Below are 12,245 nucleotides of genomic sequence, written 5' to 3'. Positions count from 1 at the left end.
TATTTATAACAGGTAACCACTTTGAGTACTTGCATAGTAACAATATCCAAAGCAGTGTCTGTAGTCTTTTTAGCTTTAGAAAAGAGCATTACCTTGGTTTTATCAACATTTAAAAGAAGCTTAAGCTCAGCGAGCTGAGTCTGAATAATGTTAAAAACAGCCTGTAATTTAACACCAGCCTCCTGAATGGAGGGACCTGCACAGTACATCACGGTATCATCCGCATAAAAATGTAAAGTAGCTTCATTCACATTTTCACCTAAACTGTTGATATATATGGAGAATAAAAGTGGACCTAAAACAGAACCTTGAGGAACACCATTAGCAATGTTTAACCACTTAGAAGACAGCCCATCAAAATACACATTGGGACCTTTCAGATAGTTCACAAACCACCCCACTGCATGGCTGGATAAGCCAATACTGAGTAGCCTCTGCTTCAAAATGCGATGATCAACGGTGTCTTTGGAAAGGTCAATAAATAGAGCTGTACAACTCTGCTTATTATCTAAAATACTCGTAATGTCATTCACCACTTTCATTGTCGCAGTGATGGTGCTATGTTGCTTTCTGAAGCCTGACTGGTGTTTAGACAGGATATTATTTTTACATAAAAACTCCTTTACTTGTTCACTGACTAGGCGTTCGAGCACCTTCGCCAGAACTGACAATTTTGAGATTGGCCTATAGTTATTTAAAATAATTGCCTCCCCTCCTTTTAGCAAAGGCAAGACATAAACTGACTTCCATACTTTTGGAATTGCATTTGTGTTGAGGGAGAGGTTAAAAAAAGTAGTGAGAGGAAGAGCAATAAAATCTGCAGCTATCTTTAAAAAGAAAGGTTCTACGTTGTCCGGGCCAGCCGGTTTCTTAGGATCTAGCTTAGATAAGGCTTCATGAACAACATTGACAGTAAAAGGAGTGAAACTGAAAGGGTTTTCCAGACCACATTGTTCAGAGTCTGAACAATAAATGTCCTGCATTAGAAACGTTACTTAAGTAAAAGTAAGTGACTATATCAGCAAAATGTGTAGCATTTAAGCGTAAAAGTACATGCAAAGAAAAAAAGAAACATACCAAATATATAAAAAATTGTTCAAAACAAATAAGTAAATTAACTTTGGCCCTAGACTGAACCACGCCCTATTAGACCCTACACACTACCCCTCCGTTCGCGCGGAGGGTCCGCCACATTAAGTGCTTTTCCAAACCAACGAGTGTGGAGCGGTGTGGAGGGGGAGTGGGCTATCAAGCCATCAGACATCTACATCGGTGCCGACTTGAGACCGGTGTCAACGCTGTGTGTGTCCGTCAGGAAACATGCTGTTTAGAAGTAGTTCAACTTCCAGCAAACATCCACTGATAAATTGCAATGTTAACAACCTCATGATAACCTCTTTTTTTTTTACTTAGGATCATCTGTGTTCAGTCCAGAAAAAGGTAAATGTGTGCATTTTATTATAAAGTTGTGTATATTTACTGACTGTTGCAAAAACTAAGAAGCTTATAAAAATGTCATGCTTTTTTCTGGTTATTACCCGTCCCCTTGTGTGTTATGTAGCTTTTTATGCATGTAAAACCCTCAAAGTACACCCTGTAGCGAGTAAAACTAAAGACCTGTCTATGCTGCCCCAGAACGCCTCGTTTGAGATTTCTCTTTTTCTATGGTTTACTTCTTGGGTATAGTGACGCATTTGGGTATAGTGACGAGCCGTTACGTTTGGACCAATCCGCGGACTTCATCACACACTCGGCGGGACGTTGCGAGGCTCGCTGCTGCGAGGAGCGGGACAGTGTGAGCTGGCTCACTGGTGTGGGGTTGACGAGACAGCGAGACACAGCGGAACTCAGCCTGGGCACACACACAAACTCCCAGCCAGGCTGCGGCTATGTGTGTGTTTAGGGCTGGGTTTCGCTGTGTCTCGCTGTCTCGCAGACGGAACACAATTAAAGATGTTTGGAGTTTTATTTGAGTTATTAATTTAAATGTGTTGTCCAAGAGATGCTGATTTGAAACCGTTGTTACATACAGTTACGGCATTTCCTGTTTCTGCCGGAGAGAGGGCAGTTTGTCCCAAAGCTTGCTGCTGTATTTACTCCCTCCATCTGACAGGAGGGAGCCTCGTTGAGCTACGAGTGTCACTCCACGGAGTTCACTCCGTCACGGAGGGGGAGTATGTAGGGGTAGGGTGTAGGGCGTGGTTTGGGATTGGGCCTGACTTATGGCAACACAAAAAAAAACATGGGAGCGGTGGAGTGATGAGGAGGTGTCGGCGTTCTGGCGATTTACTCGGAAGGCTTATTCCGGTGTGAACCATAGACTGTATATATAAATGGAGGTAGTGTCCGTAACGTCACCCATAGGATTCTGCAGAGTTGCCGAGAAGCCCTTAAGGCCCAGATACACCGGCCAGTCACCGGAGAAGTCGCCGACGCCGACTGTTGCGTCGCCGGACTCTCNATGTGTCATTATACCATTATGGGTACACATGGAGCGACATCCTCGTGGACGGGATTTGAAATTGGATTTGATTTCTCATGGCAGTTATTTTATTTTTAAGTCTGTGTCTGTCCATTTGGGTGGTAGTACTTGATCCAAATCGTAATTTGGTTCTATAATATTAGTCCACTTTCTTATGGGAGAATGGCCAGGTTTTTAGGTCCTTGATTTCGAACATTCAATTCCTGAAACTAACAAAATTCAACCAGATCAATGGTATTATTTAATCCGGACTTGGACTAGAGGGTAAAGTAATCTTATAGGGAACAGACGGACGGTTAAGGGATAGAGGGAAAAAGGGTTCATGGTATGAAACATTACCAAGCCTGTCCCATTCAAATGAGGAACACATGTTTAGCTTGTTAAAAACAAAGTTCCGTCCATCTAATAATTACTAATCTAATATTAAAGGATTCAGAGGGAAACAGGAAGGCAGAATACAGAGTAAATCGCAGGAAAACCAACATAACAAAACAAAGAATTTAGAGCGAAGTAGAAGAGAAAAAGGCTTGGTGTGTCACATATCTCATTACAATTTTGCCACGTATTTTTCGCTTCGTTGGTTGAAAAAGACAAGTCGGCCCCCTTGGATTTTTTTAACAGCCCCTGCAGGTCATTTCATCCTGTGAGCCGGGGCCTGTTCACCCAAAAAGACCAGAACATTATTAAATTAGTTCATGAGAAACCTTTTTACCCCTTTTCCGTCTCCAGCTAGAGAAAGCAGGCACCCTCTCAGCCGGCTCTCTTGGTGAGAAAAGAGCTGACTATTCTGGACTTTGGAACTGGTCGCGATTGCAAAACCCACGCCGCGTACAAACTCAAAAAAAAGTGTTGTGAAGCCGCCCCACTTTTTATATCCTCGGATAGGCCATTATAGATTAGGTCCATTAGTCCTAGCGCAGAAAAACGCATGACGAGACTTGAAATTACTCGGGCCAACCCACAAATCGAAAACCCATCGTGGAGCGGGAAGCGGTGGAAAATGAGGATTGGTGGTCGGCGTTTCTGGCACTTACTCGGAAGGCTTCGTAGGCAGCTGCTGTGGACGGCCAGTCCCAGCAGCCTTGCTACTTGAAGGCCAGTCCCCAACTCCGTGGGTGACTACCGCCTCAGTAGTACGGCCGTGAAGTCTGTTTGCGAGTGGCCGCCGAGTAAACCCAAAGCAGAAGGAAGAAGAAGACAGTGGACCGTCAGCCTTCCATTTGCCTAACCCACCGCCCCAGGATTATCCGGCTGTGGACGCGATCTGTACTTGAGTTCGTCAAGAACTAAAAGACGGGTTCTGATGAACCTAAGTTTCTAGAAAACCCTTTGTGGGAAAAGTACTGCGTGTGAATGCGGACCTAGTGAAGGGAGGAAGAAACTGCTACCCCGGAAAACAGGATTGCAACGGGGTCTTCCACTGAAGCTCGCCGACGCTGCCTCAAAGTTGAGAAGGAGGGGCCGGTTCCGTCACGCTGTCAAAGGTGAGAAGCGAGGCCGGTCCCGTCACGTGTCTCACAAGGGTTGTGAGAAAGAGGGGGCGATCTGAGGTTTGAAAGGCATGGGGCTGTGGTAGCTGGGCGTACTGCAGTCTGATACTCACCGGTGCTCAGAAGGTGAAAAGGAGCGCAACTAGGTTGAGAAGACCTGGTGGTAGCTGCGCATGCAGTGACGGTGCCAGGTACTACCTGCGACTGCCCACGTGTGAGGGACTTCTCCTCAATCGGCAGGACGCCCAAGCAGCTAAGAGCAGCTTCCGGTGCGGGGTTTTCAGAGTAAAAGCACCAAATCGGCATTAAGGCCCAGATACACTGTAGTCACCTGAGAAAGTCGGCCGACACCGACACCGACTGTGGCGTCGCGGACTCTCCTGCGTATTTGCCGACTTCGCCACTGGAACAACACCGCCTATCCCCTGTGTGCCTTGGCAGGTCTCAGAACTGCGCATGCGTGAGTGGCAATAACTCTCCTTACCAGCAGGCGGCGGTAGTGTGTATTCATCATTCAAAAGAGGCAACAACCGGAACAACCGGAAGACAGAGAAGAAGAACAGACTCCGTGATATAAACAAACAACAAATAGCGTTTTTCTTTCCATTTTCACTCTCGTCCATTGAAAACATGAACGAATAGGAGCTCTATAAACCGATGAGGTGAAATAGCCGTCCGTGTGTGTTCCATCTTCCATTTTAAATCATTTGTTTACCTCCCTCACTTCCGTTAACGCTTCTCATGCACTGATTCGCTAGCTGAACAGCCAATCAGTGTTATCCCTTTGTCCGACTTCCGGTGGTGTTCCCATCGGCAAGAATCGGCAAGAAAAGGCGTCAGGTCGGCAGAAAAGACCCGACGGTGCGGCGCACATCACTCCGAATAGGGCGTGCCCACGCTCATGTTCGGCCCGACTCCCATTTACTGCCGATTTCGGGCCGGTGTATCTGGGCCTTTACGCCCACAATCTGCAGCATTTACACAAATTAATAGAAACACTTTCTTAGTACAACCCAAAACAGTGGCTGACAATGTGTTTTTTTTACCTTTGATGTTGCACTTGTTATTTGTTATTTAGTTTGCTATAGTCACTTTAATAGAACAACCTGTCAATTGATCAAACTGTATTGTCAATACTCTGTGACTCCAGGAATAAAAAACCAGTGAGAAAAAACACAAATACAACAAATGAATCATGTTTAACATAAAATAAGCACTGAATGATAAAGAGATCTGTTTCTAAGATTGCGTGATGTTGTTGGGTCTTGTAGTTTAAAGAAAACAACTCATCAACAGCAGTTCAAATTATTTTAGCCTTATATAGTCATAATTTTCCTATTGCTGCTTCAAATGAATTTGTATAACATGCTAACATAGATATATATTTTATTTGTATTGCTGGTTTCCTTTGGTTTTTTGACATGTCACCATGTCACAGAAAAACGACTTTCAAAACATAATGCAACACATAAAACACATTACAATTAAACTTACACTAGAGCTGCTGGCTAATGTATAATTTAACTGTTACCATCAACAATTGTTAAAACACAAATATTATTTTCGAAATGGTACAGTTTTATTTGGAGGGCTCCATGGAGGAGGTGGGCTATCTCGGAGAATCGTTTGTATTTGTCTTTCTTCTTTGTGTCTCTTCTGTTCCAGATCTTTCCGTACCTGGAAAAAAGGAAATCACTTATCAGTATTATTAACCATTCCAGATTCCTTAGATATAACCAATGCCATTTGTCAGTGGTGCCACAAGTAATTGTACTTACCAGCCAGCTTTCATACATCTCTAAAGCCATTTTATCTCTCTCTTCTTTCATGTAGCGTTCCTCCTCTGCTTTATTTTGTATTTCTTTACGCTTCATTTTCACTATTACATGGATAACATCTTTCTTCTTATCATGCCTAAAACATTTTTGGGGAAAAACAAGTAACAACAGATTAGAGGTGATATAAAATGATGAATTGTGTCTCGACATTACGCTTTGACTGCCATCTAATGGTTGATCAATTTCATCGCTAGATAGGTTTGAGTGATGGTACAATACTGTGTCACTTCTTATATTGACATACAGCTTTAAGATTTAAAAAAAATCAATTGCCTTTAGACACCAATACATTTTTTATAGTCAAGTACAGAACGACCATTCTATGACCAAAAACTCTGCAATGTTGCCATTCTAGCCACCAAGTGACAGTAGTGTGTAATGCTTTGGTAAGCGTTCTCACATTGTGCAGCATCAGTAGCTGTCGGACTGTTTTGGTTTGACTGTTTAGACATTACAGCCAGTGTTACATTCCCTGAAAAGAAAAGGATTTTCACTCACCAACCAGAAACGGCAGATTTGCTGTCATTTTTCCTTTCTTTCTCCTTTTCTTGTTTTCCAAACTGAAGTCTACTTTCAGCTTCTCTTTGTTTTCTGGACTTTTCTTTGAGGAGATGATCATGTTCGAGTTTCCATTGTTCAAACACCTGTCATTTTTACAACATGACTGATTAGCATATCTTCCCACAGAAGTGTTTGTGGTAGCTTTCAGAATAACAAAAAATAAATAAATAAATGTACCTGTTTAGCAGATTGCATTTTTTCTTGTTTTCCTTCAAGCTCTCTTTGCTGTCTCGCGATCGCATCTTCCTTTTCTTTGGCTTTTGCTTTGAGACTTTGTGATTTCTGCTTTTTCCAAGCCTCATATGATGCTACAGCATCTCCCTTCTTAGCCTCTTCTTCCTGTTTAGTATTTAAAAGATGCATATATGTTAAAATAACTTGTTTTCTTAATATTGTTCTCAAAGTTGGGTCTGCTGTATTTACGAAACTGATTATTCACCCTTTTCTTTTTCTCTTTAAGGATGTCCTCTTGCTTCTTTTGCTGCATGTTCTCTCTTGACTTTTCTTTTTTCTTTTCAAGCCATTCCTGTGAGGAATACATGTTAAAGGGGGAATATTAGTTTACATAGAATTCACTGTAGATAGACGGATAGATAGACGGATGGATAGACGGATGGATAGACGGATAGATAGACGGATAGATAGACGGATAGATAGACGGATGGATAGACGGATAGATAGACGGATAGATAGACGGATAGATAGATGTCCTTTATGGATCCAAAACTGGGAAATTCTTATGTTACAACAGCAGCAGGTTATCAAGGTCTTGGACAAAAAAAGATACGCAGTAAATATATATATTACACAGAATAGAAATGTATATATAATATGTCTATGTCTCATTCTTTATATATATATATATATATATTTAAAAACACAAAAAATATATATATCAAATTGAGCAAATGTCTTTGTTTTTTCAAAATGCAAAGAGGTAGAGTGTAATCATAACGATCAATACAGAATGAAGTATGGTTAAGAAAGAAACTGCACTGGTTGTATATATTTTTTCAACATTGAACACTTTAACATTTTCAACTGAAGCAATGTGGCTCTCAACACGGTCTCATTTTCACACTGACCTGGTAAATGGCAGCTCGGATGGAATCTGCTGTTTGAGGCTGAGACTCCTGGAGTGACACTTTACAATCCAGAAGTTTGAGCGATCCCAAATATTTTGATTCCACATTTCTGGAGCAGGCACTCTGAGATCTCTGAGTAGTCTTTGAAAGAGAACTTGATGTCCTAATTTAAATGACATGACATTAAGTTAAGGTACTACGGTGTTCTGTCAGAAAATAGTTATTTAAGTATCCATTGTTCTAGCCAACCTGGTATCAAATGATTTTTCACGGACATGAGAAGTTTGATGTGAGGCATCTCCCAATCCTGCCTGAAAGAAGATAATAGACACATTTACTGAGACTAATAATCAAAACAAGAGGCCGAGCACTTCTGACGTGTCACTTGCAACCACAGTCACACCTGATGATTAAGGACTTACATTGAACTCTTCAAATGATGTGGAGTACTTGCTCTCCTGCTCTTTGCTGTCATCAGAAATAAAGTCATCTAAGAAAAAAGAAAGAAATATGAGTAGGATTAATAAGCTAAAAATACTATTTAAAAAAAAAAAGGTTATGGTGCTGATGCTGAATATACCAGTTATTACCTCGGGATCCAGAATCAATAGTGGACTTTGAAGAGAGCTGTGACTGTTCACTCTTACTTGAAAAAGATTTGCTGAAGCTGCATGAAAGTGCGCTATCTCCTTTTGTCCACTACGGTGAAAAACATAACAACAATGGGCAGCAATGAGAAGACGTTTTAAATTCAGAAGGGACCGTTCCCCCTAAAATAAAATAATACATGTTTTTCCTTTTAACAGTAGTGCTATATGTCAGCTATCTTCTTTCTACTGAACTACAGCTGCCAACCTTACCAAAGCACAGAAGAAAGTGTGCCTCTATGTTTGCAGGTGTAGTTCGGTAGACTCACACAAAAACAATCTTGATTGATAAATGGCACTATGTAAGAGAACAAATATTTATTTTTGATTAGGGGTTGGATTGTCCCTTTAAAATACTGACTAATCAAACAATGACAGATGAGTGTCCTTACAGTGTTGTTGCTGGATGTGTCAGTGGAGAGGGGAATGGATGCAGAAGAAGTCTGGGGCCTGCTTACTTCCTGAGAATCACCACTTTCAGCTATTTTCTCCTTAGGGTGGAAGCTCAATCCGAGAGTCCTTTGCCTCGGTTTAGGCTTGGGTGGCTGCCTCTCTGTATTTAAATAATGGCAGTTTGTTAAAAAATACATTAAAAATCCTACCCAAGTCACATTTAATGTTTCCCTTGGGATTAATACTTAAAACGGTGTAAACAGACCTGCTGTTGACACGTGTGTCAGGTTATTTGCTGATAACTGCGCACGCTGGTAGCTTTCTTCCAAGTTGCTGTTTTCTTCGGGAACTGGAGTTTCAATCACACTGTTGTCAGATGGTAAGGGCAATAGCATGTCCGGTAGAGTGTCATCTGATGTTTGGAACGACAGAGATTTTACTGAGCTCTGTCTCCTGATTTCTGGATCAGCAGTCTCCCCATAACTGCTTTTATAGTTTATGTTATCTTCACTAACGTTTGTTGAGCGTTGGGTGGATAATGAGTCATTATAATTGTTATGTCGATTGTCGGAAGTGTCGGACGGATCGTTTTCTCCCAACTCTGGTGCCGTCGTTACTTCCAAGGGAGTGTCAATCCTTTTGGATTTCAGAAATGAAACTCTCTTTGTCCTGCCGTGATTGTCCTCATCGTCTGAAACCTCGAAGGTGTTGATTTTGGATTTAATCTTCCCAGCCTTAAAAGCCCTAGCCCTCTCTTTTCTTGATTTGAGGAGTTGATTTAAAAAATCTGTGTGAAAAGAAAAGGAGATGACAGGCTAGGACGAAGCAACAAACTATATCAATTGACAAATAATAACAAACAAATGTTATTTAACACTTGTGTCTTAAGAGGAAGTACAGTACATTGAATAGAACACAACTATAATTTACACAAAGACACTTAAGAGATCTAAATCTTCAGGGTCACTTGCACAATCCAAACTTATCAAGATATTTTAATGCTCAGTCTTCTTACCATCCTCATCTTCATTAAAGTCATCAGAGTAGGAGTATTGGTCTGTTTCGGTTTTGCTAGCCCTGGCAGACACAGCAGCCTGAAGTTCATCCTGCAACGCCATAATGTCAGATTAGATTCAAATTGACTTTATTGTCCATCTCACTGGAAATGTGTCTTTGGCTTCTCCAAAGTAGTCGGGGAAGAAGTATTCAGATTATTTACTTGAATAATACAATACAATAAGGATAAAAGACTCCATTACAAGTAAAAGTCCTGCATTCAAAAACGTACTTAAGTAAAAGTACAAAAGTATTATCAGCAAAATATACTTAAAGCCAAAAAAAAAAATGTAATTGTGCAGAAAAATGGACTCCATGTGTGATTTATTATTATATAATAGACATTATTAGATAATATTGTTGCATCAAGTAGCATTTTACTCTGGTAGACGAACAAAGTTCTGATGCAAAATATTGACTTGTTGGTGTATATGTTGGATATATTTGGATATTAAACAGTTAGTCCACTAGCTTTTTTGTTAGAGATACATTATATTAAAGTTCTGAAAAGTAGCTACAGATGTTTGTTTTTTGTACAGATGAGTAAAAGTCCAATATGGACCTGCTATGAGATGTATTGGAGTAGAATTCAAAAGTAGCATTAAATGAAAATGCAAGTACTTAAGTATAGTACTTCAGTAAATGTGCATATTTACTTTCCACCACTGCTCCGAAGCAACGAATACAAACCAATGAAAACATACAAATAACCAGTAAAGAATGCAACAATTCAAAGTGGGCAGGCAGAAGCAAATAAGTTGTAGTTAAGGTAACATGAGTCTTCACGACCCTCCCTGGGGGGCAGTCGGTTAAATCATGGTTTCTCATTTGGTCGGACACTGCAATGAATAAAGCTGTTACCTGGAATGTTGTCCTCCTCGATGTTTTGGGGCTTTTCGTATAAGCCAGTGTCGTGAACTGCTGATTTGTCATTCTGAAAACTATGAACAATTTCCTCTGGTCGCATTCATTGAGATTAGCATGCTAGCTAGTGCTCAACCAGTAGCTAGGTTCTCTTCTAAGTTTCCCATGCGCACGATACACATAGCTCGATTACTTGTAAGCGTTGATCATTCTGACTACCTGTTGTCTGATTACGATACAGTTATTCGGAAATGGTAGCTTCTATCGAAAGGCAGACTGTTTTTTGCTAACATTAGCTACAGTGGACTGACTGACTTGTTGATGGTAACCCTAGGAAACGAGGAGAGTCCCGTTTCTCCGTGTAACCAATGCGCATGCTCAGAAGATAGCAGTTTTGCACATTTTGTTTTGATAAATTCAGAATAAGATGAGCAAAAAACTAATGAAAAAGCATTGCAATCGCTATAATGTTCACTGGTACATACACACTGCACACCTTTTTTGTGGGATTGTAAGGTTCCTTCTATTTTACAGTCTTATAGTGTTATATATTTGTATGGAAAATGCATTGCTCTTTGTTAGATAACTCCCATTTTTTCACATTTGTTATAAATACTTACAATATACAGATCTTGATTTAAAACAAAAACAAATTCAGTTTGGTGACTCACATATGGCTGTGACTCTGGTCTCTGTGGAAAAATGCATTTTTAATGTTTTATCAAGGATTAGAAGCCAGAAAATAATATTTTCAATAACGATATGGTGTTTATCTTCCTGAATGAATGCAGGAAAGTGCAAGATGTTTTAGGTCCACTTTTATTCTCTATATATATCAACAGTTTAGGTGAAAATGTGGATGAAGCTACTTTACATTTTTATGTGGATGATACCGTGATGTACTGTGCAGGCCTCCATTCAGGAGGCTGTTGTTAAATTACAGGCTATTTTTAACATTATTAAGACTCAGCTCTCTGAGCTTAATCTTCTTTTAAATGTTGATAAAACCAAGGTAATGCTCTTTTCAAAAGCTAAAAAGACTACAGATACTGCTTTGGATATTGTTACCATGCAAGGACAAGTACTTAAAGTGGTTACCTGTTATAAATACCTAGGTAACTGGCTTGATGATTGTCTTACTTTTAAACTTCAGGTCATTAATCTGCTTAAAAAGCAAAGTGTTAGACTAGGTTTCTTTTTCAGAAACAAGTCCTGTTTCTCATTTGAAGCCAGGAAAAGGCTGTGACCTTTTTACCTGTGCTGGACTATGGTGATTTGATCTATATGAATACACCTGCCCATTGCCTGGAAAAGTTAGATGCCGCCTATCACAGTGCTCTGAGATTTGTTACTAACTGTAAAGCACTTACTCATCACTGTACCCTGTATGCCAAGGCAGGTCTGCCTTCACTAACTGTACGGAGGCTCAGTCATTGGTACATGTTCATTTACAAAGCCATGTTGGGTAAACTACCTTTTTATATCTGCTCTCTGATCTCTCAACGAATGGAAAGTACGTATTGCCTGAGATCTCATGATGTTGTTTTATTAAATGTGCCAAGTGCTAGGACTGTCTTAGGGAAGAAAGCTTTTAGTTGTGCAGCTCCACTAACTTGGAACAGTCTGCAAACATGTTTAAAACTGAGCACTTTGGTTCCCCTGCATCATTTTAAAACTTGGCTGGGTGACATGCTGTTTGATACTCATGGTACCTGTCACTGTAAATAGAGTTTGTAAACTGTACCCTGTACATTATGTTGTATGTCATCCTTATTGTTGTTCTGTTGTTTTTATGTTACATGTGTAACTAATGTCCTGCAGGTCACCTT

General features: G+C 40.3%; 3 protein-coding genes across 5 annotated transcripts in view; 1 reads left to right on the top strand and 2 right to left on the bottom strand.

Annotated features, from left to right (window-relative positions):
- Nucleotides 1-12,245, top strand: part of cp (ceruloplasmin) — a 737,508-nt gene that overhangs the window by 171,970 nt on the left and 553,293 nt on the right. The gene's annotated exons all lie outside the window — the stretch shown is intronic.
- Nucleotides 1-12,245, bottom strand: part of LOC104951371 (anoctamin-4) — a 255,164-nt gene that overhangs the window by 223,964 nt on the left and 18,955 nt on the right. The window lies entirely within an intron of this gene.
- map9 (microtubule-associated protein 9) lies at nucleotides 4,984-10,752 on the bottom strand. Of its 2 annotated transcripts, none has more exons than XM_010778015.1 (13): nucleotides 10,414-10,752; nucleotides 9,512-9,602; nucleotides 8,762-9,283; nucleotides 8,562-8,656; nucleotides 8,047-8,155; nucleotides 7,879-7,946; nucleotides 7,706-7,767; nucleotides 7,457-7,619; nucleotides 6,811-6,897; nucleotides 6,549-6,710; nucleotides 6,309-6,454; nucleotides 5,751-5,886; nucleotides 4,984-5,649 (listed from the first exon to the last, which is right to left on the bottom strand). In XM_010778015.1, exons 1-13 carry the CDS (start codon nucleotides 10,483-10,485, stop codon nucleotides 5,530-5,532), a joined length of 1,833 nt encoding a protein of 610 aa, XP_010776317.1. In that variant the 5' UTR covers nucleotides 10,486-10,752; the 3' UTR covers nucleotides 4,984-5,529. The 2 variants fall into 2 exon arrangements, with proteins under 2 accessions (XP_010776317.1, XP_010776316.1); XM_010778014.1 differs by having other exon boundaries at nucleotides 4,985-5,649; nucleotides 8,496-8,656.

Source organism: Notothenia coriiceps, unplaced genomic scaffold, assembly GCF_000735185.1.
Source record: "Notothenia coriiceps isolate Sejong01 unplaced genomic scaffold, NC01 NC01_scaffold00018996, whole genome shotgun sequence".
NCBI classification, from domain to species: Eukaryota; Metazoa; Chordata; class Actinopteri; order Perciformes; family Nototheniidae; genus Notothenia; species Notothenia coriiceps.
The sequence above is the reverse complement of the archived record's forward strand: the minus strand, read 5'-3'. Positions and strand labels throughout refer to the sequence as shown.

What these genes read in the sequence shown, in the direction of transcription:
- map9 (XM_010778014.1), bottom strand. Translation starts at nt 10,485, where the DNA reads ATGACAAATCAGCAGTTCACGACACTGGCTTATACGAAAAGCCCCAAA. An exon ending in CTTTAATGAAGATGAGGATG is followed by an intron (nt 9,284 to 9,511) that starts GTAAGAAGACTG and finishes CTTTTCACACAG; the next exon opens with ATTTTTTAAATCAACTCCTC. An exon ending in GAAAAATCATTTGATACCAG is followed by an intron (nt 7,620 to 7,705) that starts GTTGGCTAGAAC and finishes CATTTAAATTAG; the next exon opens with GACATCAAGTTCTCTTTCAA.